The sequence below is a fragment of the Asterias amurensis genome, chromosome 8, assembly GCF_032118995.1.
Source record: "Asterias amurensis chromosome 8, ASM3211899v1".
In the NCBI taxonomy this organism is placed as follows: Eukaryota; Metazoa; Echinodermata; class Asteroidea; order Forcipulatida; family Asteriidae; genus Asterias; species Asterias amurensis.
Genome location: NC_092655.1, coordinates 7569508 through 7597502, shown reverse-complemented (window position 1 = coordinate 7597502; position 27995 = coordinate 7569508). Strand labels below are relative to the sequence as shown.

The 27995-nt window shown below is 40.1% G+C and overlaps 1 protein-coding gene and 1 pseudogene across 1 annotated transcript; one reads left to right on the top strand and one right to left on the bottom strand.

Annotated features, from left to right (window-relative positions):
• The first annotated feature begins 21 nt into the window (after positions 1-21).
• On the top strand, positions 22-25612 carry LOC139940894 (heme A synthase COX15-like). Its single transcript, XM_071937277.1, has 10 exons — positions 22-372; positions 7508-7630; positions 7939-8099; positions 17584-17706; positions 18690-18876; positions 19194-19358; positions 20749-20830; positions 21530-21684; positions 22396-22509; positions 23782-25612. The coding sequence occupies exons 1-10, from the start codon at positions 220-222 to the stop codon at positions 23911-23913; spliced, it is 1395 nt and encodes a 464-aa protein (XP_071793378.1). The 5' UTR covers positions 22-219; the 3' UTR covers positions 23914-25612.
• Positions 25598-27995, bottom strand: part of LOC139940892 (uncharacterized) — a 75472-nt pseudogene continuing 73074 nt past the window's right edge.

The following is a 27995-nucleotide window of genomic DNA, read 5'->3' as shown; positions in this document are numbered from 1 at the left end:
AAGTTACATTGTGTAACACGGCGTTAGGTACCCTGACGTGTCTACGTATTACTCTACGTTAGAATTGACTGTAAACACTCTCAATTCACGAGCACTACAGCAGTAGTACAGTCCTACCACAAACGTGTTATTCTTGCTTTCATAATGTAAATGTTTACCAAGTTACATGTAGGACTCACTTTGTGAAAGCATTTTGAGCTTTATATTATTGTTATAATAATGGCCTTGTGCTTCAGGACTATTGTGAGAGGAACTGTAAATTTATTGAGTTGTCGCGATCCTCAGTTGGTGAAAACGTTTTGCATAAGTGGGGTCGTCAGATATGGGAAGCAGCAGTGCATAACGTTGAAGCAAAGTATCCAACTTGTTTCGGTAAGTAAATGGTTTCGCCATGTTTCGGTGAGCGGTCCTACTAAAAAGCCGGAAAAGTTTCCGTATGGCGCCACCACTTTTTCATTCGAAATAAAATAATATAGTATCTAATTTACCTGATTGATATACAGTCATTTGACCAGTTCGGGATCATTGACCGGTTCGGGATCACTTCAACTTTGCAATAACCAAATAATTATATCACTTCTCATTATTACCAATTTCTGTTGATAAAGGTGAAGATTAACACCCATTAAACCAACAAACCTAAAAATAAGGTGCCAAATATCATCAGAAAATAAATTATGACCGTTTTCCTGAAGGTTATCTGCGAAATTAATCATTTTTTCGTTTAAAAATGTTGGTTGAAAAACACTGTTAAAACTTCTTACCTTTAGAATTGGAGTGCCGGGGCAAAAAATATTTATGTAAAATGATAAGAATGTGTATAAAAACATTCCTGTTAATACTGTGCAGTCATTTTGTTTTTTTGAGGAGACGAAGTTACCAAAATCTTCTTTGTGGGGGCAATTTACCCTTGACCAGTTCGGGATCACTCAACACCTCATTGCGTCAAATGGTGCCGCAATAACTTACTAAGTAAGGTAAAATCATACTACTGCAGTAGAAAGTTTATTTAGCTGCTTTTGAGAAACATTACTTCAACAAATTCTTGTAGAATTCTTTTTTTTTAAGAAAATTAAACTTGGATGGGTCAATAATGCTTTTTAGGTTCGCTTCACTTTTTCATTTGCCTTTGCTGTTGTTTTGTGGTTTTGTCGCTGGGATTTTGCGCTGCTATTGAAGACACTTGCATGACATTCGCTAAAGAAAAGGAAGTCCAAGTCCATGCCAACACACCTCTGATTTGTCGTGTCCTTGAGAGACAGTTTTATGAATGGGAGTATGGGTTTGCAATAAAGGGCACTCTTCTGATTCAGAATAGATTCAACTGATCCTGAACTGGTCAAACAGGTGACGATACTTTTCTCAAAGCCTCTTCAAAAGAACTAATCTTTTTTTGTCAGTGAATACTTGGTGAGTTTTATGACATGTTTAGGTAAACTGATAAACCTTTTTGTTTAAGATATCAAAGAGATTGCAACAAAAAACAATGTGAATTCAAAAAGTGATCCAGAACTGGTCAAACGACTGTATCCCTTTTTGTAAAAATGAGTGAAAAGGTGGTGGCGCCATACAGAAAGTTATCCAAAAAGCCGACAACAACCCGACATGACAAAGCCGACAACAAGTCCAGAGCCGTGCTTTGTAATATAAACATAAATTTGATGGAAAAACTTCATGAAAAGTGTGTATTTTCAAGTAGTTGCGATAACGTTAACAAAAACTTACCAGAACCGGAGCGAAATTCACAGGTTCAAATGTCGAACCTGCGTGGGGCGGAGCTTCGGCTCTACGTGTGTGACGTGTAGTTCAAAAGGTCGTGGCAATGCGTGGGGTGGTGTGCACAGTTGCCGGGCTATACAAAGCATTATTCACGAGTCTCGAAGAGTGATGTCAGACGTTCAGGCTATGTTTGGACTAGCCCACCTTGTTGAGCTGTTACATGTCTTAAACGCTAAGTTTTCAAAGGTCGCAAAATGCGTGGTAGTTTGATTGCAAATTTCTCCCATTTAAAAAAGTCCTATACTACTCCAACATACCTCATTGTATTCCTTACATTTGTGGAATTACTATAACACATAACAGGTTACTAAATGATGGCTTTGTCCAGATGTGATGATTTGAAAATTGGTCCAAAAAAATGTGTACAAAAATTACATTTAACATGACATGTTCTTGGGCGCCGCCATGTTTTAATGATTCTCCTCATGTTGGACGTGAGAAGTCAGGGCACCAGGCAAATCTTGCAAGTCATGAATATCCAAGAGGTAATGTCACGTGACGCGGTATGGCTGCGCTGATGTATCAATTTGTGTGGTGTACAAAGTAAATATGAATATGTATGAGGTGGTGTTGCGCGGTGGTAGTTTCCAGAAACAGCGCATAGCTATGTCACCATACATATTCAGTTTTTACTGTACAGGCACATAGGCCTAGCGATCATAATGTCACCTTATGGATATTCATGACTTGCAAGATTTGCCGGGCGATCAACAGGGAGGAGAATCATTAAAACATGGCGGCGCCCAAGAACATGTCACGTTAAATGTAATTTTTGTACACGTTTTTTGTACCAACTTTCAAATCATCACATCTGGACAAAGTCATCATTTAGTAAGCCCTGTTATGTGTCATAGTAATTCCACAAATGTAAGGAATAAAATGAGGTATGTTGGAGTAGTATCCTGGTGTCATGTGTTTTCAGTAGGATAACAGGAAAATTTTTCACAATCAAAAACTAAATATTTTTTTTTCAAATCATCTATCCAATTTTTTATCAATACATGCAATAACACTTTCACTTCATGGTGTGTTGAAATTTTTAAAGTTTTGGTTTTACCTTGCGAGAGACAGTCCGCCATTAACAGTGCTTGTGCATGCAAGACATTGGAGCAACGTCATATGTTTTCACACCTTTCATTGGTTGGTATTTTATTGAATATTCAGAAGCTAGTATGGCGTGCAAAGTAAATCAAAAATATTATTCAATTAGTACTTAACAAATTTAATTACATTTTTGTCCAGAGGCATTATGGCTACTATATTAGAATCCAGAGATATCATCAGGCATGAAAGTAAAACACCCCCCCCCCCCTGATGCACTCACACTTCATAACAATCCGTTTTCCCCCATTTCAGACAAGTAATGTTTGGTTTCAGGAGATAAGAAACCAATCTATGATATTTTCTCTTAAATGTAGACTTAATATTTATTACGCTTATCGGAATTTATAACAGTTATGCAGTAAATAAATTAAACAAATTGTTGTCATTTTCACTTAAAATATTTTAATATTTTCCCCACATTTGCGCACCATAGAATCCCAAATAGTAACCACCTCACGTGATCCATCTAGTGACTAAAGCAGAATGAAACTCAATCTAGCAGATAGTAATTTTGTTTTGAACTTTCGAGGTTGGATGATGTTTCTTTGACTCACTTGAATGTTGGCATAATAATGCACTAGTGATTAGTACCAAAAATCAACCATTTTATAAAAGTTTGAGCATAACCAAAGACAGGAAACTTTGTTCTCAACATGATTAAGACTGATGAAAATACAGACCGTGAGTAAACTGCATAGCTTCTGTCACCGGTGCAGCTTGCACAATTTCGCGGTAAACGGGAATCAAAGTTTGGGACCGAAAACGTATGAGGGTCGATAACGTATGACGCTACGATATAGGACTTTTTTAAATGGGAGAAATTTGCAATCAAACTACCACGCATTTTGCGACCTTTGAAAACTTAGCGTTTAAGACATATATCGAAGTTGGGCTGTAATGGTGACAGTGATGAGACCGATGTTAAAAGCAGAGCCATTAACAGCTCAACAAAGTGGGCTATGTTTGGACAAGACCATTATGATATGGTTAGATACATGTATAGCACTTGTCAACAACAGAGGGCGGGTGTCAAGTGAAGACCTTCACTGCAGTGCACAGTTGAAGGTTTTTACATGACGCCCGCTCTCTATTGCTAAATCTGACTCACCCGCATCACAATGGACTGCAGACCTACCAAGTCTCACGCATTAGGCGTGAGACTCACGCATTTGGGCTCTGTCTCACGCTCACACGCACAGCAACCATTTTCTCACGCATTGGGGCCAGACTGAAAAAAACACGACAATGCATTGCCAAATCGCGCTCGTGTGTACAAAAATTGCAATCTACAATGTTTGCACAGTCTTCAGATTCACGCAGTTTATCAGAATCATCAACTTGCTGCCGTACAAACAAAGCGCAAGTTTGTAAAAAAAAAAATTGCGCACGCTTTTATACTCCAAGCAGGTTCAGCTAAAAATTGGCAGCGCAAAACGCTTATTGCGCACAAGTTTTTCCCGATTCATTTAGCAAATTCGTTAAATGCGAAGACACAACAGGCAGAAGAAGTGAGCAGAGGATTTTGGACATCATTTTTAGTCATTTCTAAAACTGACAATTTTTTCCGGGAGGGGGGGGGGGGGTTGGTGGTGACTCACGCAAAGCTGGCCTCTGGACTTGGCATCTCTGGGACTGGTCCAAACATAGCCTGAACATCTGACGTCACACTTCGAGGCTTCTGAATAACGCCAGAGACCGGCCTCAAAAATTGCAAAACCGGTGTGTACATGTAGTTTGACCTCTGACCTCGGTCATTTCTCATTTCTTCAATTTAGTGAAGTTTTTCCATTAAACTTATGTTTATATTTATAAAGCATTCATAGTTCTAATATATCTCTGGTTTATTTGCCATTTTTGAGGTATTTAAAACTTGTTGTCGGCGCTCTGGACTTGTTTTCAGCGTTGTCGGCTTGTTGTCGGTTGGTGGACCCTCGGTGAGTGCAGTGACACAGACAGGGAGGGTAGTGGGGGAGGGGGTGCAGTGACACAGACAGGGAGGGTAGAGGGGGAGGGGGTGCAGTGACACAGACAGGGAGGGTAGAGGGGGATGGGGTGCAGTGACACAGACAGGGAGGGTAGAGGGGGAGGGGGTGCAGTGACACAGACAGGGAGGGTAGTGGGGGAGGGGGTGCAGTGACACAGACAGGGAGGGTAGAGGGGGAGGGGGTGCAGTGACACAGACAGGGAGGGTAGAGGGGGAGGGGGTGCAGTGACACAGACAGGGAGGGTAGAGGGGGAGGGGGTGCAGTGACACAGACAGGGAGGGTAGAGGGGAGGGGGTGCAGTGACACAGACAGGGAGGGTAGTGGGGGAGGGGGTGCAGTGACACAGACAGGGAGGGTAGAGGGGGAGGGGGTGCAGTGACACAGACAGGGAGGGTAGAGGGGGAGGGGGTGCAGTGACACAGACAGGGAGGGTAGAGGGGGAGGGGGTGCAGTGACACAGACAGGGAGGGTAGAGGGGGAGGGGGTGCAGTGACACAGACAGGGAGGGTAGAGGGGAGGGGGTGCAGTGACACAGACAGGGAGGGTAGTGGGGGAGGGGGTGCAGTGACACAGACAGGGAGGGTAGAGGGGGAGGGGGTGCAGTGACACAGACAGGGAGGGTAGAGGGGGAGGGGGTGCAGTGACACAGACAGGGAGGGTAGAGGGGGAGGGGGTGCAGTGACACAGACAGGGAGGGTAGAGGGGGAGGGGGTGCAGTGACACAGACAGGGAGGGTAGAGGGGAGGGGGTGCAGTGACACAGACAGGGAGGGTAGAGGGGAGGGGGTGCAGTGACACAGACAGGGAGGGTAGAGGGGGAGGGGGTGCAGTGACACAGACAGGGAGGGTAGAGGGGGAGGGGGTGCAGTGACACAGACAGGGAGGGTAGAGGGGGAGGGGGTGCAGTGACACAGACAGGGAGGGTAGAGGGGGAGGGGGTGCAGTGACACAGACAGGGAGGGTAGAGGGGAGGGGGTGCAGTGACACAGACAGGGAGGGTAGAGGGGGAGGGGGTGCAGTGACACAGACAGGGAGGGTAGAGGGGGAGGGGGTGCAGTGACACAGACAGGGAGGGTAGAGGGGGAGGGGGTGCAGTGACACAGACAGGGAGGGTAGAGGGGGAGGGGGTGCAGTGACACAGACAGGGAGGGTAGAGGGGGAGGGGGTGCAGTGACACAGACAGGGAGGGTAGAGGGGGAGGGGGTGCAGTGACACAGACAGGGAGGGTAGAGGGGGAGGGGGTGCAGTGACACAGACAGGGAGGGTAGAGGGGGAGGGGGTGCAGTGACACAGACAGGGAGGGTAGAGGGGGAGGGGGTGCAGTGACACAGACAGGGAGGGTAGAGGGGGAGGGGGTGCAGTGACACAGACAGGGAGGGTAGAGGGGGAGGGGGTGCAGTGACACAGACAGGGAGGGTAGAGGGGGAGGGGGTGCAGTGACACAGACAGGGAGGGTAGAGGGGGAGGGGGTGCAGTGACACAGACAGGGAGGGTAGAGGGGGAGGGGGTGCAGTGACACAGACAGGGAGGGTAGAGGGGGAGGGGGTGCAGTGACACAGACAGGGAGGGTAGAGGGGGAGGGGGTGCAGTGACACAGACAGGGAGGGTAGAGGGGGAGGGGGTGCAGTGACACAGACAGGGAGGGTAGAGGGGGAGGGGGTGCAGTGACACAGACAGGGAGGGTAGAGGGGGAGGGGGTGCAGTGACACAGACAGGGAGGGTAGAGGGGGAGGGGGTGCAGTGACACAGACAGGGAGGGTAGAGGGGGAGGGGGTGCAGTGACACAGACAGGGAGGGTAGAGGGGGAGGGGGTGCAGTGACACAGACAGGGAGGGTAGAGGGGGAGGGGGTGCAGTAAAATAGTAAAATTATCCTCTTGTCAAGGCCTTCATGGCTTGGTCTGGTCATCCTACTCCTATTTTTGGACTCTTTTCTTCATTTAGTTAGTCTTTGATTGAGGTTTGATCCGCCAACGGCATGTATGAACGCCGCTATCACTCTGGCTACATGTACTATCGTCGCCACAAAAAAAAAAGATAGCCTCTAGCGATGTACTTCGATGTTCATTCCGTTTTAGCCTCCTCGTGGAAACGATAGCGGAAGGAACCTCATATAGTTCTACGTACGAGGAAGTGTAATTAACCTCATGCAGAGCCAGTATCTCCAACAACTGAAAAAAGAGACTGCTCATCGAGTGGCGCAGCTACAGGGAGCCTTTATCTCAATTGTGGTTTCTTTTGTTTTTCTTTACAAAACTCAACTTATGCTACCAAACACAAAAGTAGCAACAAAAGTCAAACCATCAGGGAGGGGTCAGGGGTCAGCATCAATTGGCAATGGTGCATACTGCTGCAACCTCGTTCCCAGGGGTGATCGATTTCCAAAATATCCAAACATAAGGGATATTACAATTAGTCCTGTGGTTGATCCGTTCTGTGTTGGGCGTTAGTCACGCACACGCTGGATGCGCTGTGTGTAATTAAAGTCATAAACTTGCATTGGCGTTCAGTGTTGCAAGCAATGGCGCTCTGAAGGCTTTTTCTTTTTGTATACAAAATCTCTGTTAGGCCTATGTCTGGTGGGAACGAATTTTAACTGAGGGATAGTCTGACTCACTGTTTTGTTTGATTTAATAAATAGATAAGACACAGTGCCACATCAGCTTTGACTGCTTGTTGTTCAAAGAAGGTTGGTCTCCTCACCCGATGGATCCCACAGCTCAAGTCTTCAAGTATCTTAAGATTTGGTACCAAGTCATCAAAGGTAAGTTTAATTCCACCATTACTTCCATCAAATCCCACTTCATTTGATCTGTCCCTGTATTTATCCGGGTTTCATTCTTTACACAACACATGGGACCAACGTCCCATCTGAAGGACGAAGCAATGGTTAAGTGTCTTGCTTAAGGACACCAAGTGTTCGTAGGGGTTACCCTTTAGGACAGGAAAGTCAACGGATCAAATGCCAAGGTCAGAGTGCTCAGGTATATAGGTTTTGTGGATATCTTTGGTTAGCTAGAGTTTACAAGGGCTGGGGATTTCAACAGCTTTCTCTGTCCCTTTCTGTCACAGCCCCGGCAGAATGGGAGTGTACGTCATCAAAGTGGAGTAGCAGCTGAAGCACAGGCTGCTGGGCCAGTCATCCCACCATACGCACAGAAGATTGTAGGTGGTTGGTTGTTGGGATGCTGCGGCATGGTTGTAGGAGCGGTCGTCCTGGGTGGCGTTACAAGGTGGGTCATCACTCCATTGGATTCAGTTACGATCTCTAAGCAATTTGCTGTTTAAGCCTAAGTTAAAACCAGGGCCAAGTTTAGTAAAGAGCAATTTGAAGACACTGGATACCTTTGGTAGTTGTTCAAGACCAGACTTCTCACTTCTCACTCTCAACATATGCACATAATATAACAAACCTGTGAAAACTTGAACTCAATTGGTTGTCTAAGTTGCAAGATAATGCTTAATTTCGAGACCTCAGGCTTGAGGTCTTGAAATCAATTCAAATTTTTTACTGAGAAATTACTTCTTTTTAAAAAACTATGTTACTTTTGAGGGAGCCGTTTCTCCCAATGTTTTATACTATCAACAGCCCTTCACTGCTTGTTACCAAGTTAGTTTTTATGCTAACAACTATTTTTAGCATACCAATAGTGTCCACAATCATGCTTAGGCCATTCCAATTTTATTAGTTGGTTTACGGATTTTTTAGGCGCTGAAAAAGTTTGTCAGACAGGAAAAAAATGAAAAAAAAAAAAAAAAAAGGATGATGACAAGTGTTTTGTACATACGCTGAAAGCCCCCAGACGACAATCAAAAGTTGCCAATCGTAATCGACAATCGTAGCTGCCTATTAATAGTGGGATTTTCCTCCAGTTTGCAGTTCCGTGTCAAATCTAATGTTGCCCATTTTGCATAATCTTAAGTTTATATTCAACACATCTTAAAATTAATTTTACCGTTTTTTAGGTGTTCGGGCAACAGCCCGAACAACTCTTTAATTTTGTTCGTTTTTGTTTTTTTAGGTGTTAGGGCAACAGCTCGAACAACTCTTTGATTTTGTTCGTTTTTTTATTTTTTTGTTTTTTTGATTTTTCTTATTCTTCTCGCTGTCGATTGTCCGCAAGAAAAAGCATAGATGCGAAGCTTGCATTAAGTTGAAACTTTTCACACAGGTAGACAATAACCAGTAGTTGATACAAAAGTTGTTACGTCACGATGATGTCATCAGTTGACGAGATACACTAATTCAAAGTTTATTATTTCAAAAAATCATAACTTTAGATCTAAATGAGGGATTTTTACAATCAATACATCATCGGAAAGGGCATTAAAAACTCCGTAAACACCTCACAGACATGACCCCATTTTGATTTTGTCTTCCGCCTCAAAAGAGAGGTTGAAAATTTCAAAATTCATGTATAAAGAACTACAAAATTCCCCCATTGATTGCGCGTAAAGATTTTACGACTACATGTACATGTACTTTGTCACCACGTGTAAGTATGCGGTGCATTGCGGTCACCACGTGTAAGTATGCGGTGCATTGAGGAGCAGAGTCATGCTCTGCACCACGTGTTGATCGTTTTAGTCTGCGTTCGAGGCGTTCTCAACATAATGTCAGTTTTCTTCAAAAGTAATTAATTAGTTTTATCTACGACCATACTGCGTTGATAACACCGGTTCTCGTCCGGTCACTGAGGTTAAGCAAAATCGGGCCCAGTCAGTATTTCGATGGGAGACTACGTGGCGACCAAAATTTTTAGGTGTTCGGGCCAACAGCCCGGAACACCTCTTATTTTTGTTCATTTTTTTTTCTTTTTCTTCATACTTCTTCTTCTTCTTCTTCTTCTTCTTCTGACCGTCCCTTGTCCGCTAACAAAAGCGCCTCTCCCAAACTCGTATGAACTTGAAACTTCACACATAGTTAGCGATTCATTAGGAGAAGAAACTGTGTGAGTTACGTCATGGTGACGTCATCAATTCTTGAGTTATGAATTTTCAAAGTTTATTATTTCAAAAAATCATAACTTTTGATCTACATGATGGGTTGTTACAATCGACACATCATCGGAAAGTTCGTTAAAAACTCTGTAAATGCCTCGCAGACATGATCCCATTTTGATCTCGTCTACTGGTTCAAAATCGAGTTTGAAAATTCACAATTTCATGTATAAAGAACTACGAAATTTCCCCATTGGTTGTGCGTAACATGTGTGGCCTACACGTGTAGTGTATTAGGCATAATTTATTTGGTGGCATGCTGCCAAGTTTATTGTACTCTGTGCCATAGCGTGATATGCATAGAGCTATATAGCTCTATTATTTAGAGCTGTATAGCTCTATTTATGCAGAACGCTGCGAAAACGATTTCCTCTCAATCTTCGGCGTCAAATTGTTCAAATGTTACCCTTCTGATGGCTTAGTGGTCAATGTGGAATTGAAGACGAAGTTTCGCTGAGATGGCCACCTACTTCAGTGATTCATGGGACTTTTAATTATGTGAGAAAACAACAGTACAAAATGACGAACATTGGTCATGTTTTGGTTAAACACGGAGAAGAATAGAGTCGTTACATCGATCAACTCCCCCGGGTGAAGGGCGTTTTGGGCCCACGGAATTCACGTCAGTATTACAATATCTATTACTTCTTGAACTTAGCATAATCATCAATTGTTTTGATTATTTGTTAAAACAACTATCCAAGTTATTCTGAGTTAAATACTTTGGAGAAAAAAAATCTCTGGAATAACATAAGCCCTTTTAAACTTTCTCTAGTAGGAAAGGCTGTTACGTAAACTAATCTATTTCTACCTCCATGCACAGACATGGATGTTACAATACAAAACATTCAAAGAAAACAGAATGGTTAAAGTATAAGGCCCAAGCAATTAGGAGTGGTCTTGCTAAAATAAACTGCCGGATTAAACAAAACTTTAGTACAAACAAATAAATAAAACAATCCACATTTTCATCTTCTTCTTCTCTTCGTCCCTTGTCCTCGAACAAAAGCACACTTCCCAAACTCGTATGAACTTGAAACTTCGCACATAGTTAGATATGCATTAGGAGAGGAATAATGTGTTAGTTAGGTCATGATGACGTCATCCATTCTTGAGTTATAAAAATTCAAAGTTTATTATTTCAAAAAATCATTATTTTTGATCCACGTGATGGATTCTTACAATCGATACATAATCGAAAAGGTCGTTAAAAACTCCGTAAAGGCCTCGCAGACATGACCCCATTTTTACCTTGTCTTCTGGTTCAAATCAGATTTTTTGTGTATTTTCGTCAAAAATAATTTTTTTGTTTTGACTACTACCGTACTGCATTGATCACACCGGTTCTCGTCCGATCAGTGAAGTTGAACAACATCGGGCCCGGTCAGTACTTGGATGGGAAACCCGCTAAACCAGTTGTTGATGTTGTGTTTTTTTTTTTTGTTTTTTTTTTACTTCTTTTAAAAAATATTATATCAGCTTCGTTTATAGTCTGTTTTCAAGGCGTTTTCAATAAACATTTCCCTTTCGTTTAGTTAGTCTCTTCTCCAGTCGTCATTATTCATAAGTTCCTATGTCCTCAACCACAAAAGCTATTTTGACAATCTATACATCATATGAAAGGGCTTTACGTACAGAGTCTATTTTCAAGGCGTTTTTAACAAACATTTCCCTTCCGGTTAGTTAGTCTCTTCTCTAGTCGTGATTATTCATCAGTTCCGATTTCCTCAACCACAAAAGCTATTTTAACAATCTACACATCATATGAAAGGGCTTTACGTACTTCACAAAAATGGATATGTTGGTGACCTTCTCTTGACCTTTTGACTTTCTAAACCGGAAGTGCATGTAAAATGCTTTGAAAAGGCCTATTTTCATGGGTTTTTCCTTTGATAATTGTCCACCAGGGTGTATTTTTGTACTCCCGGACGCCGAACACCTTGTTTTTGTTATGACAAAAACTTAAGTCTAGTGTATTTTTAAGTTTGTACGACCAACTCAAAAATACCTTGTCCGCTAACAAAAGCACCTTTTCCAAACTCGTATGAACTTGAAACTTCACACATAGTTAGATATTAATTAGGAGAGGAAACCGTTTAAGTTACGTCATGATGACGTCAACCGTTCTTGAATGATGGTCATTCAAAGTTTTTTATTAATATAAAATCATAACTTCTGATCTACACAGGGGATTCTTACAATCAATACATCATCGGAATCATCATTCAAAACTCCGTAAACGCCTCGCAGACATAATCCCATTTTGAGCTTGTCTTACGGTTCAAAAGTAAGCATTTGTATATTTTCTTGGCCTAAGTGTTTATGCCTAACGCAGCATCGCGACTACTATAGCTTGTTCAGACTTGTTTACACATTATACGCCAGTGCCATGTGCATGCACATGGCGTGATTTTCCAATGATAAGTCTTGACTGGCAAAAGGTTACCTACGGAGCTCCAGGAGTGCCATCCCACATAATTTATCTCATCAAGACGACTTATTTCGTGGAATAAGTTAACTTACCGACATATTTTATCTTGCTAAGTCGACTTATTCAAAACAATCAGTTGACTTAACAACATAATTTATCTCACCAAGTCGACTTATATAAAATGGTAAATCGACTTACTGACATAATCCATCTCACCAAGTCGACTAAGATAAAATGATCAGTCGACTAACTGACATAATTTATCTCACCAAGTCGACTTACAGAAACTAAGAAGTTGACTTAACAGCCTGAACACGCGTTGAGATGTGTGTGTATCAAACCTTGTGCACCACTATGAGAGCACTCTATTTCCTAGTCTTTATATTGCTTTTTAACTTTACGTTTGCGGGCTAAAACTAAATGTAATACTGTAATGCCCCTTTAAATGATGTTTGACCAGGCAAAGATATAAAGTAGGTTCCAACGGTTACAAAATATTAGTATGATTAGCCCGTGCTTAGCCCGCTCATGGGGGTTCCATTGTTTGTGATTAAATTTACTTCAGTATCATTATGTTTGACAACTTGGACCGAGCACCTCTGGGTCAAAAGATGTTAAGGAGTTTTCTTAACTTTACAAAATTATGATGTCACTTAACCATTGCTTCGTCCTTCGGATGGGACGTAAAGCCGTTGGTCCCATGTGTTATGTAACGCATATAAAAGAAACCCAGTGTACTTATCGAAAAGAGAAGGATTTCGCCCCGGTGTTCCCGGTCCGATCGGCAGCAAAATTGCGCCACAGCACCTTGTAAAGCATTACATGGTGCTACCAGAATGATAGTATGATTAGCCCGTGCTTAGCCCGCTCATGGGGGTTCCATTGTTTGTGATTAAATTTACTTCATTATCATTATGTTTGACAACTTGGACCGAGCACCTCTGGGTCAAAAGAATTACGGATTTATTTTAAACACATGCCATGACACGGCGAAACGCGCGGATACGAGGGTGGGTTTTCCCGTTATTTTCTCCCGACTCCGATGACCGATTGAGCCTAAATTTTCACAGGTTTGTTATAGAAGTTGTGATACACGAAGTGTGGGCCTTGGGCAATACTGTTAACCGAAAGGGTCCATTGGCTTTAAGTCATGTTTGACGCCTTGGATCGGGCACCACTAGGGCAGGAGATGTTACGGAGGTTCCAAGCGATACATAATTAGTATATGCTTAGCACGGCTTTGGGTTCCAGTATTTTCTTATTTTATGTAAATAACATTATATGCGTTAAAGGAACACGTTGCCTTGGATCGGACGAGTTGGTCTATAAAAAGCGTTTGTAACCGTTTGTTATAAAATACATAATGGTTGGAAAGATGTTGTAAAATGATCCACACAAATTTGCCTCGAAATTGCGTGGTTTTCCTTTTACTTTGCGAACTAACACGGTCGGCCATTTTTGGGAGTCATAAAAAACAGGATCTATGGAAAAGCTGAAAATAAAAACCATGTCGAAATATACCATTGTTATTCAATAGAGACGTATTGTAGTCACTTTGGTTGGGGAGTGAGGAAACTAGTAAAACACACATAAATCACAGTGCTGGCTGGGACATAATTGTATGCACCTGGCAAATCTATGCATGGATATTCTTTAGAAGGTTTTGTTTGTTTGAATAGATTCACATGGTTATTTGAATATAAGGGGGTTGGTTGTGGCGACAACAACCTTTTTATCCTTTTGACAACCAATATATATAATGTAACTTCACGGCTGATGGTTGCACTTTGGTATTGTCACTTTTCAACTCGGCGTTACGTGCTGTCTGGTACCTTCCATACGTACATTTTGTTGTGAAGATTTTAATTGGGTAAAGGCTTATAGTTTGATGAATAATATGACAAAAACAAACTTTTATCCTTATGAACTGAATTCATGATTTATTGTCTCATTCTTCTCACGTAGCTATTTAATAGGGTCAAAACGTGAGGCCAGTAACACTATTTTGCAAGTACATGTACACCATGTAATGTTAGTTGGACGCAGTTTGCTAACAGCCATTAACCTTTTTTACGATCTGACAATATTTCAATAATTCTATGTGTTCTATGGAGATGAGCTCGCAAATACACTGCTACATAAGTCAAAAAATGCAGAGGTCCATGTATGTATAGAAGTAATTGGACGCCTGTGTTTATTATCTTTCCATATTATAAAACCCCCCTCGTTTACAGCCAGCAAGAATTATTGTGTCTTGACCGCTATTTGTACTACTATAGGGTCACTCTGCTTTATAAGATCACAGCGAAATCCACAAACTCGCTATGGATAATCTTAAAAATTTTATGGTTAGCGGTAGGCTATTTTGCGAAACTATACAATCTATCTTAACTCCTCGGTGGCAGAATATTCAATGACGGTTCCCAGAAAGACAAGCACCCTTTCCCCAAATGCATTGCTTTGGTTGGTTGAAAAGAACAATGGAACCACGTCTGAATGCGCCCTGACAATCCCAATCGCTTATAGCCCCGACTGTGCAACCTGACTATAATTATGCATATTTCCTGGTGTTAAATCGGTTTACTGCGTTACGCATTAAACCCTATTATATGCGTTAAAGGAACACGTTGCCTTGGATCGGACGAGTTGGTCTATAAAAAGCGTTTGTAACTGTTTGGTATAAAATACATAATGGTTGGAAAGATGTTGTAAAATGATCCACACAAATTTGCCTCGAAATTGCGTGGTTTTCCTTTTACTTTGCGAACTAACATGGTCGGCCAGTTTGGTAGTCATAAAAAACAGGATCTATGGAAAAGCTGAAAATAAAAACCATGTCGAAATATACCATTGTTATTCAATAGAGACGTATTGTAGTCACTTTGGTTGGGGAGTGAGGAAACTAGCAAAACACACACATAAATCACAGTGCTGGCTGGGACATAATTTTATGCACCTGACAAATCTATGCATGGATATTCTTTAGAAGGTTTTGTTTGTTTGAATAGATTCACATGGTTCGTTGAATATAAGGGGGTTGGTTGTGGCGACAACAACCTTTTTATCCTTTTGACAACCAATATATATATTTAACTTCACGGCTGATGGTTGCACTTTGGCATGTTTGGTATTGTCACTTTTCAACTCGGCTCCGTTAAGTGCTGTCTGGTACCTTCCATACGTACATTTTGTTGTGAAGATTTTAATTGTGTAAAGGCTTATAGTTTGATGAATAATATGACAAAAACAAACTTTTTTCCTTATGAACTGAATTCATGATTTATTGTCTCATTCTTCTCACGTAGCTATTTAGTAGGGTCAAAACGTGAGGCCAGTAACACTATTTTGCAAGTACATGTACACCATGTAATGTTAGTTGGACGCAGTTTGCTAACAGTCATTAACCTTTTTTAAATAAAATCAGTAAATAAATAATTTTGCTATTTTTTTATTTTATTCTGCATCAGAAAACACATGAATGGATACATACTAGAGCTACAAGTACAAAGTGGCTTTTTTGGGTTGTGAAAATAAAGACATTGTTCTGGACTGCCTATATTATATAAAACTGTGAAAATGAATGTATTTAAACTTGCTTCAGCTTACTACCCTTGGCCTTGACACGAAAACTTATTTTAAAAGGTGGCCCGAAGTTTTGATCGTTTAGGAACCCCCCTCCCCCCCCCCAAGAACAAAAAACAAAAAACCCACAAGATCTACAGATTGAAATGCATAAAAGGAATTAGTAAACATGGCAAATTAAATGATTTAAGGTTTATTTGTTCTCTTTTAATAGTTGTAAACCAAAAGGGGCAAGATTGTTTTAAACTATATAAACATAAACATCTTATACTATATAGACGGTATAGCAAGCACACACTTAGAACATTTCTTGTCACACACTTGGTAAATCATTCTGATTTTTGGTTCACCCCAGACAAAAATAAAAGCGCTTATGATATTATTAAACACATTGCAACTTTGTTTTGTTTTGTTTTATGTGCAGTCCAACAGCATTGTGCAAGCCCAAAATAGCATCACATTGAACATTTATACTACGTACAGATCATTTTTACAAAAACAATTTTGTATCATAAAGAAACAAATATTTATGCAAGAAAATGCCAATGTCTCCTTAATTTTAGACGTTTTTTCAAACACACTTTGGCCATGAAAATAGTATTTTTCGAGAATAACTCTCTCTTTTAATTTAAATAGATACAAACAAAGTAATGGGAAAAGGTTCAGTATGCCTCCTAAATTCATCCTGGGCAAGAAACATTCATTTATTTTAATAAACTTACTTAAAACATACAGCTTCACAACATTAAACATCGTGTGTCAGAACGAAAATATTGTTTACAAAAACACTTCGTTGTGTGTACATCGAACATGTCGTATTATGTATGTACATGTACATCGTACACCCCACTTAATAGAAGCCATGTGGGTCAATGGTACCCCGTTTTAGGCTTGTTTTACTCTAGAGGGACCAGTGATGCTGCAACTACACGCTTCAAAATAAAATATCCGTTTAAAACCGTGTATTTGGTGATACTGTACGATGCACGGGGATGACTCCGAATTGTCATGTACGCTGTACACGTCGTACATGTACGTATAGACACGCAAGGAAAAGTATCCTGCACAGAAGTTTCTTTTTGCGTTTTCTTTGGTTTTTTGCAAAACGTTTTATCAATTATGAACAGGTATTTTTTAATATTATCATTATTTTTGTATTTTATAATATCCTGACCGATGTCGCCGGGGGGAAAAAAAAAATAGTGTTTTCCCAATTTTTTTTTCTTTTTGAGTTTTCATAAAAATCAGTCGCCGCAATTCGTAAACCAACTTATAAAATTGGAACGGCCTTACCAGAGTAAGGGTACTTTTGTCCCAAGTACAATTTGTGATTGGTATCCTGCTCATTTCTGCCTAGCTTAAAGAGCTCTATGAAATGCGGCTCTTGTGTCAAAATAAATCAACATCATTCAGTTTTTAAAAAGTGAGCACATTCAAAAGTAGAACGCTTTTGACAAGTATGATCTTATTTAGCCAGCTTTCTTCAAGAAACTGCCTAGCAGTAAATATCGCTTAGAAGATTTACTTTAAATTGAAGGATCAGTAGCAGACAATGACACGGTGTGGTGCATGTAAATTTGTATCTGATTACGAATTGTGTGCACTACAGGACCCCATTTGTTATGAGGCCCAAACTAATCAACCATGCCCAACTTTTTCTCCTACCATGCCCACCCTACCCCCCTACCGTATCCACCTTGCAGGCTGACAGAATCAGGATTATCTATGACTGACTGGCACCTTATCAAAGGAATGAAACCACCAAGGACTAAGGAAGAATGGCAGGCTGAGTTTGATAGATACAAACAGTTCCCTGAATACAAATAGTAAGATATTACCCTTACCTCTTCAGTCTCCTGACGATGACTAGAGCAAGCTAGTCAAAACGTTGAGACCAATTCAGAACTTACTCCGCGGCAGTACAGTTAATTACGATCCTATAAGCTAAAGTAGTAGTCCAGTCTATTTTCTTTACCATCCGCCTTGGTAATATATAAAAAGCAGGACAGTTCTTTTCAGAAAACTGAGAAGTCTCCCGAACCTCCGATTATCTACTCAGCGGCAGTAGAATAAAGCAAGACAGTTCTCTAAGAACAACTCTACCTGGCAAGTAAACACACACATGGTGTTACCGCAAACCAAATATACATTGAAACCTCACCATGCAATGCCTCAAATCCTATATATAAGATATTATCCTGTTTAGGTTCAGTAGATTTAAATCCTCAATTGTGACTGGTCGGCGCATGGAAACTGTTATATACCATAGTGCATGGTCCAAATCACACCCAAAGTTTTGCGCTGATCCACATCTTAACTCCTTGTATTGCACTTATTTAAGCTGGTGTCAAGTTTTGTAAATGTTATCCTGCACAGGCTCATGGAATGTTCCAAAAAAATATATTGCGTCTTTTTACTGTCCAATACCAAACCCTATCTTTGATGTGGTAACTTATTGTCCCTGGTTTGACAGTCATAATGTTTGGTAATCAGGTAATTGATAGATACCAACATGTTAAAATTTAGATAAATTTCTAGTTTTTAGCAGATCACACTGCTGATAGTAAACAAAGCTGTCAAAAAGAATGGGACGTATATGAAAACTCAACAAGTTGATGAGTTTGTTACCCGTAACCAGAAAGCTGACGTGGTAGTAAGTTACTACTAGTATGTGTATCAGTTATTCCAACATTTGTCGATCAGTTTGTGGCCCATGAAAAAACCCTCAAACCAGAAGGATCCTGTTTGAGAAGTACATAGTGATTTTCATATAAACAATAATCAAGATTTAATCACCCATCTGAAACAGTGTCCATCGTGAAATCACCCTGAGTGAATTTAAATGGATATGGCGAATGGAGTATGCTCATCGAATGTGGGGGCGCACCATTGGCCTGGCCTTCATTTTTCCTGCTGCTTATTTCTGGAAGAAAGGTTGGCTGTCTAAAGGAATGAAGCCTAGAGTCTTGATATATGGATCTCTTCTACTGTTCCAGGTATTGTACCAAAGTGTATACATGTAGTGTTCACCTGAATAATCTCTTAAACATTGTAATCATCTTCACTTTAAATGAAAATATTTTTCTGGAGAGTTTGTACATGTATCATCCTTAATTTAAGATTGAATACAGTTATCTTTTACTTTTACCTTTTCCTAGCACTTGCTTAGCAGTGCTATGAAATGGAAATCGTACAGTTGGCACTAAATCGCCATTAAGCAGTTCTATGAAATCGGGTCCAGATCACAACTACAACCATATAACTATCATCCTTTTTGATGTGTTTTTGCTATGTCTTTCTTGTATGTATGCAGGGTCTTCTAGGCTGGTATATGGTTAAGAGTGGATTGAAGGAACCTCAACCTACAGACATGCCAAGGGTCAGTCAGTACAGGCTGGCTGCTCACCTCGGATCAGCGTTTGCTCTCTACTCTCTAATGCTATGGGGAGGAATGTCACAAGTGTTGCAGTACAGACCAGTAAGAATAACTCAGTATGGAAAGAGTTGTCCCAAGTCGAATTTGGTACTTTCCGTTTGAAGAAAAAAAGGCCAGTCCTTTTATAATATCCCAAAGTGAAATCTGCAGGTTTGATTGGCTAATCACTGACCTGATAAATCCTTTATTATAACCCCTAAACCTTTATCATACCTTTACGCGTTATGCACATGCGCAGTAGTATAGTTGCTATGGTGTTTCAGTGTCGGGTAAACAAGCGAATTTCTGCGCTGATATGTAGGTTTGCAACCATAACTCAGTATGAAATTAAAATAAAGCATTCCAATGCGATTCCTGTAAGCACATAGAGGGCTAACAATAAAGCAGCGAGCGCACTGGAGTGTTTTATGGTACGATAAATATGTTATTAGGTTCAGTTTAGGGTGTGATACGGACTACATGTAGTCTCAGAGTCTGTATCAGGCTAGTGACCTCGCCTGATGCAGACTCCTTGACTAGATATAGTCTGTATCACACCCGACCTCACGTAATAGTGTTAAAAGGAATGGAGGACTATTGTGGCTTTAAAGGGCCTGGGTACTTTTTGTAAGAAACAAAACATAATTATAGGTTATGTCAAACTTACACAGTTTGTAGATAATGATAGTAGCTTCCCTTAAAATATTACTTGCTGACATGGCTGAGGTGCTGTAGTTTTTGAGAAATGAGTACAACAAGTCAAACTAAGCTTGGGCGATATCACGATATTATCGAATATCGCGATATTAATTTGGAAACGATTTCGATATCGGATGGATTTGGTTTTAATCGAAATATCGATATATTGCGATATCAATTAAATATTGCGATATCAATTAAATATCGCGATGTATTTGCAAGCTTAGACATCTTGCACCCCATGGGTTTTGAGTAAAACCAGAAGAATATGTCATTAGAACACCTCTCTTATGCTATGACTGTCTCTTCTACAACTTTTACTTGGAGTTTGAAGACTGATGATGTCAAATTTAATTAATCGCGATTATATCGAATATCGCGATATATTGTCGGCGATATATCGTGAATAAAATAAATCGATATCGCCCAAGCTTAAGTCAAACAAAAAAGGATTGTCTCAGGAGACGAAAATTATTTTAGCATATAAAACGTTTTTTTATGACATTGTTTTACTCATTTCTCAAATACCATCAGCACCTCAGCAAGTAATATTTTAAGGGAAGCTTTCTACTATCATTATCTTCAAACTGTGTAAGTTTAATGTAAGTCTGTGGATATTGTGTTTTGTTTTACAAAAAGTACACGAATCCTTTCACTGTTAATTTCTTCATGGCATTGATATTTCAGCTTTTTCCTTAAAAAAACCCAAACTGCATTCAAGAATAAGAACAATTTACTTTTTTTCTTGTTGTAGATTGCCAGTAGTAAGTATCTACCATTGTTGAGGAAGTGTGCACATGGGACCATGGCCCTGGTGTTTGTCACAGCACTATCAGGTAAGAAGTCCTATGATTTATTGCTGGTGAATTTGAAACTGTTGGGCTCAAAGTTGATTGAAATGGGACTTCAATAAAGAATAAGTCTCTAAAGATGAAACAAGTTTGTAGGGCAGAAACCAAAGCTTTGAGTTTTAAAACGCTTAAGGCCATTGGACACTTTCTGAACAGAACAAAAATTATAAGTTCACAGATTTACAAATAACTTACAGGGTTTACAGAAGGTAATGGTGAAAGACTTCCCTTAAAAAAATTATTCCATGAAATGCTTTACTTTTTGACAAAACATTAAAACAACTATCAGTTCTCAATATCGAGAACAACAGATTTATTTTAAACACATGTCATGACACTGCAGAACATGCAGAAACAGAAACGGTGCAGAAACGAATTTCCCGTTATTTTCTTCCGACTCCGACTCCGATGACCGCTTGAACCTAAATTTTCACAGGTTTGTTATTTAATATATAAGTTGTGATACACGAAGTATGGGCCTTTGGACATTACTGTTTACTGATGTTGTGCGAATGCTTTTATGTTTCAAAATCAAATTGACCATTTTTGATGTTGTACATGTACAATGTAGGTGGTGGCAGGAAAATCTGTTAAACTTTTAAAAACAATGGGTTTATTTGATGAGTGTCTTGTCATGAGTCTGAAACTCTCTCGTCCAAAGTATTTGTACTGTTTGCCAATCAGGAGCCTTCGTTGCTGGACTAGATGCAGGGCTGGTCTACAACTCCTTTCCCAAAATGGCTGACAAATGGATTCCTGATGACATCATGGCAATAGAACCAAAATACAAGAATGTGTTTGAGAATCCTACAACAGTGCAATTTGATCATCGTATACTGGTGAGTCTTAATCACACATGACTCCTTGTGTTTGGGTTTATAGACCCAGTTCACCTGACGTCATCATTAGAATAATCTTGGATTCGCCATGTTGGTGGGCAATGTCACTGTGCGTTATTCAGTGAAATGCGCATTTTAGGGGACGCTGCGTTATCACGTAAACCTAATTGCCCACCAATATGGTGAGCGGGGCGTAGTCAACGCATGTGACGTGCGTGCAAGGGGTCAATAGATACAGCAGACTAAAGGCAAAAAAGGTGGAAGTAAAGGTGACAGTTGGAAAGTGTCAAAAGAGTTAACTGCCTGAGGTTTTGGCCCTAGTGGAGTCTTTCTCTCTTTTTAGTCTTCGAGATTGACTGTACTTGGGATGAAACGCCAGGCAATTAACTATTTTTAGAATTTATATCCAAAGTTTTTGGTCAGCAGTTTGCAACAGCTATTGCTATTTTTCTCACAGTTGGATTTTAATTTTAAACATTTACCTCCCCACTTTCCATGACCTGAAACTATTCCAGTGCACAGGTTATGAAGAAAAAACACTGCTCAGAATTATTCCTTTAATTGGATGCATGATGGCAGAATATAACATGTGTTATTAAAAACCACAGCGGATGCTACGACACTTTTTTTCATGACCCACTCATAGGCCTGTTAGTGTTGTATGTCAACTCCAGTCTTGCATCTTAATACTGATTTTTTGTTGTATTTCAGGGCACAACAACGGTAACAGCTGTCGCTGGGTTATGGCTACTGGCTCGTAGGGTACCATTACCGGCTAGAGCTAATCTAGCAGTCAACTGTATGCTTGCAATGAGTGCTGCCCAGGTAGGTTAACCCTTTATGTAATCCTGTAATCCTTGCTCTATCAGTTGCCTCCTGCACACTCGTATTACACGCTTTATGAAAAAACAGCCAAAACTACTTCTTGAATGTTGCCCTCTCTTTTGGTATAATTTTGAGCTTTTGCTTGCCCCACTTTTTGCTGCAGTGCTTAAAGGTAGGGTCATCATTGGGCAACGACCCCTAAAACGGTTGTATTTTGTAACAAACAATTTTTTATCTAAAAGCTTACTTGTTATACAGATGGTATCAGTAGTAAGAGTCCTGACAAATTATTTCATTTAAAATGCCCCCATTGGTGATAAATCAATCTAAACATTTGATTCTTAGAAGTATGAATCATTACTTAGAACTCTGAGGGTTGGTGTCAGTTTGTAACTGCTGGAGCCAGAGATGTGGTTGGTACAAAGAGCTGTATATATTGACTAGAGCGCTAACACCCACTGAGGTTTTGAAGCTGTGTGGGCGCATACATGTTTATGTACAAACCAATACAAAAGCTTGAAATTTTGTACAGCAATTGTAGGGCTATTTGCACAATAGTGCGTTTGTTCTTTTCTATGTGTCATCGAACCAAAAAATGCAGCAAATGTGAACGCACAATCTGCTGATGAGCGTACAAACTGTGCGGAGCGTCATGAGGCGCATAGACTTTTTTTTAGTACATAATTTTTTAACACAAACAATAATTAGGCAACGTAAAATAAAATTGAGGCAATGTGTGTTCTCTTAAAATTCAAATCGTTCCATAGTCACGCACCACATCAAACATGTCTGCGTCCAGGGTGGCTTCAAAACGCTGAGCAAGTTAGCGCTCTAGTCAATATATATAGCTCTATGGGTTGATACCCACCGTCATCTCAACAAAAGTGGATGGATTTGATGTTCTTGTGAAAATACAGTGACTTTTATTTGCTCTTTACTCATCCAAGTTGACTCTACATTCAGCTGAAACTTTCACATCATGTGACTTTGATTGTATCCTTGATTTCACAAAGAGCTAAGATTGCCTAGCAGCAGCTGTGTTCCAATCTTGTTTGCTAAGCAAAGGGTGAAGTCAAAATACAAGAAATCACTGTAACGGTTATTGAAGCTCATCTTAGATGAATCTTTGTGAATTAAAGCCCAGGTCTATCGCATGAACAAAGCATTTCCATCCAACTCAAATGGCTGATAGTGTAGGCATATTTCCAACCTTTTTAAGCATGGTAAATGCACTTTAATAAACCAGAGGTTTATTTTTATTTTCTTATGCAGATAACTCTTGGTATATGCACCTTATTGTACTTTGTACCGACCAAGCTAGCCGCAGTTCATCAGTCAGGATCTCTTACATTGCTTTCTATAGCGCTATGGTTTGCTCATGAAATCCGTAAGGTGCCTAAGTAAGCAACAGGGTTCTTCTATCCCATACATGTACATCAACAAGGAAGCAGCTTATGTGATTTAATGTCAATAATTTCACTTTGATATCTTTTCTGGGATTTGGTTTTGACTTGACCCTTTGCGTGCTAAGGGTGCACAATGGGTGCAAATAGCTAGCGACGATGGGGCCGAATTCGACAATGACATCATTCTTATGCAAGGAGGGGGAACAGGGTAGAACAGTCCAAGGTGTAGGGGATGCTTTTTGGCAGGCTTTGGCAGTGTTTTTTTTTTTAATATAAATTATGCGTTAAAAATCATGCTGTTTGAATTTCTGGTTGCCAGTATTATACTCAACGTTTGTCTTATTTTGCATTTTGCAGTAAAATAATCCCTTCACACAAAAAATGTTTTTAGTACAACTGTGTGTAGTTTTATTGATAGCACAAAAAGATTCCAACGGGCAGGGAATATAGTGTGTGTAGGGAATGGTAGCACGCAAAGAGTTAAGGCAAAGTGTACCTTTGGTTTTTGGAACTGTTTTATTGTTTTAATCCTATATAAATGTAGATGTATGCAATAAAAATATCCTGTGCATGTTTCATTTCAAAAGGGGGAAGCTTTTTTGATACATCGCCGCAAATCTGGAGCGGTTTGTCTACTTGGGAAGAAAATCCTGTGAGTGAATACACAATCTGAGAATTGTTTCTCAGATTGAAATATTTTCAAATCACTCTGTTTGAAACCACATTCCTTTAGTAATCGTTTTTTTTATATAGTGCTTTGAACAAGGGCGTCTCACAGCGCTTTCAACATATGACCCCTGCATTCTTAAAACCATCTCAGCTCCCTGGGGAGTGAATACTCAACAAATATGTGCTACTGAGCTATATCAATCATAGGAACCGTCTCTGCTATAACAGGTACCCATTTACCCCTGGGTGGAGAGAAGCAATTATAGTTAAGTGTCTTGCTCAAGGACACAAGTTTCACAACCAGGATTCAAACCCACACTCTGCTGAACAGAAGCACCAGAGTTTGAGTTCGGTGCTCTTATGCACTTGGCCATTACACCCCTCGGTGAAGAGAATTGTTTCTGTAAAAGTTATACATTACATTATCAGCTGTGCTTTTTTTACCAAGTCTGTTTTTATGGAGTATCTTTGCAGTAACTACCAAAGGTATACCTCTCACCAGCACTTATTTATCTTTAGTGAAGTGTCCTCAATGAATGCATTAGTTTTATTCTGACAAAGTGAAATACTGGTCTGTTTGTTTTTGGTGCAAATTTATCTTTGATGTCCAAACATGGTTGGGTTCAAGGTAGCCACCGGCCAATATGGGCTTCATATTGAAGTCAAGTTGAAGATGAATGTTACACACTCATTTTATTGGTAAAGTGTTGTTATTTTTTTCATAAATACCCCAGACAGGTTCTCTACTCCTATTGGTGGAGAGCGCGTCACTTGGGGGTGTTTAAACAGTTGATAATGACCAGCTGGAGCTGTTTATAACTGGCTGGCTTACGCGTGTCGGGCGCGCAAGATAATCACGCGGAACGTAATTCATAGCTGTTAGTAACAGCGCGTAATCTAAGCGTGTGTTTAAGTGGAACGAGAGGACTAGAAAAACCACTAGTTGGTGACATTGTAAATCATGGGGCAAGACAAAATAAATATTTGACTTTACAAATAAATTTTTATTAAAATCATTAATGATAATATTCACTCTATGTAGTTCCTTGTCATTATTTTGAATGTTGTTTGAATGCCCTGAGGTGTGCTAGAGCTCCTAAAAAATATATATGATTACATGGATTAAGTAGAATGAACATTTTCCCAGTTACAAGAAGTCGGAATCTACAAACTCTCCATTGAAATGTACATGTGCCCCAGATGTACACCATTTAAAACAAGCACACTATTTCTTGTCTTGGTTATTTCAGTGGCCAACTTAACAAAAAACTGATGAAAAATGTTAGAAACAATTACAACCAAAGATATTGATAAACAAACAGCCTGGTTCTAGTGTGTTACTTTACTGTGGTGGTTGGGACACTCTTATGTGTACAAACATCTGGCACTCTAATGGTGTTTAGGCATTAGGCACATTTTATTTTACCACAGTGGTAAGAACCATACATGTAGATCTCATTACAACTGTTATGGGATGGGGGGGGGGGGTTGAAAAGTTGAGTGCATTCAACTAAACTTTTTTAACACCCCATCTGATTTTCCCTGTGATATTAGAGCACATCATATGATACGTCTTGTAGCCATAGCAATAACAGGTTCTTGGTACTTAAATAGTGTATGGTATAAACATTGACTGCTTTACCATGGTTGGAAATGTTTAGTGGAATGTCTCAAACAAATAATTAGCACATTGTGTCGCCCCCTAGATAAAGCACTATTTATTATTATTGTAATAATGTGCGAAAATGTCCCAAATGGTTTTATTTCCCCTCAGCTTTGTGCAGGATCATTACAACAAGAGTCACAGTTTTAACCATAGCACCTAGCACTCAGTATTATGTACCAGTAAACTTTGTGTTATGTATAGTTGGAAAGATTCAATTGGGGGATATTACACCTTCCAAGTTCCAGAGACCATGCTTGAAGATGAGCCAAGGCTCAATATTCGTACCTAACATAATGTGGTAAACTAATGCGTCTTATAGGAGAACACTACACCCTTAACTTTCATTTTATGTTATATAAGTTATTTCTGAAATAATAACAAGCGCCCTCTAGTGTTTAGCACAGACTGGATACTGCCAGGTCAGGTAACAACTATCACATCCTTGATTTACTTGTGGCAAAGAGTTATTTGGGCAAGGAAAGTCAGTCTGTGCCTTGTGTTCTTTGGGCTGCTTTGCAACTTAATTTACGATTTATTAACATGCGCCCTCTAGAGCTCCTGCACAGAGAGGATGATGCCAGGCCCGATAGCTTCTTGCATAATACAGAATAACATCCAGCCTTTAATTGCAGCCAAAAAGTCCATATGTTGGCTTGTTAGGCTTAAACTTGTTAGGCTTAAACTGTCTGTTACTAGCAATGGAAGAGCAGTCTGGTAACTGGAATCATCTGCTAAGACTTCATGTAGTATCTTGGACAACACTCTGTACTGATGCATTTGACCGTTGCACAACCTCAGACTTTCCTAGAACTGACATCATTTCTGCCACACTTGCTCCTCTCTGTTAAAAAAACACAACAAATTATAAAAAAATAAAAAAATGGAAACCAAGTACTTAAGCGATTTAAGCCCAGTTCATACTTCTTGCGAATGCGCATACGATACGAAGGTTGACGTCACAAGGTCGCAACGAAAAATTCACAGGAACACGGGGGCGAATCCCTTCTCTTTTCAAATAAGTGCACTGGGTTCTTCTACATGCATTACAAAACACACAGGACCATCATTGATAAGTGTCTTGCTTAAAGACACATGTGCCACAACAGGGATTTTAACTCACACTTTGCTGATCAGAAACACCAGAGTTTGAATCCCATGCTCTTAACCACTCTGCCATGACACACCACAACAACGTAGACTTTTCAACAACTTGCCCAAAAGGGCAACCACCATCCATTACAAGTCCAATGTCATCTCTAACCAGATTAACAGTCCAAAAACCATTCCACCCCATAACCATAGACTTGATAGAGCAATCCCAACTTTCTTCCCCCAAGGCATGCAAGGGCAGCACTAACAAAGTTACAATCAAAGTCACTTCAAACTGGAGTTATGGTTTGGAAACAAAAACCTATGGATAGAAGCCATAGTTAACTTTATATAACATCCAAGCAGATCCTTGCCATTTGATTGGAGGGTTGTCATGTGTTAGCAAATAAAAGTACTTTTGCACGCTACATCACTCAGCATGCATTTTTCGTTCCATCTGTAAAGTATGGTGCATAAAAACATCACCGCATGCGCGTCTTTGGTAATGCAGCAGTGTTAATGCAGGGCACATTATTTCAGCATCTGCGCGTCTCAAAATTACTGTACAGAACATCCAACAGGCCGACCCGAAGAAACAGGTGTAATTTCACAATTACAAATTGTAGGCCTATGCTTTGTTTGTTTCGAAAGCAGAT

Excerpts from the sequence above, each read along its gene's own strand:
- LOC139940894 (XM_071937277.1), top strand. The coding sequence starts at position 220 with ATGGCCTTGTGCTTCAGGACTATTGTGAGAGGAACTGTAAATTTATTG. Across the intron at positions 18,877-19,193 it reads GATCTCTTCTACTGTTCCAG|GGTCTTCTAGGCTGGTATAT; the intron begins GTATTGTACCAA and ends GTATGTATGCAG. Across the intron at positions 19,359-20,748 it reads AAGTGTTGCAGTACAGACCA|ATTGCCAGTAGTAAGTATCT; the intron begins GTAAGAATAACT and ends TTCTTGTTGTAG.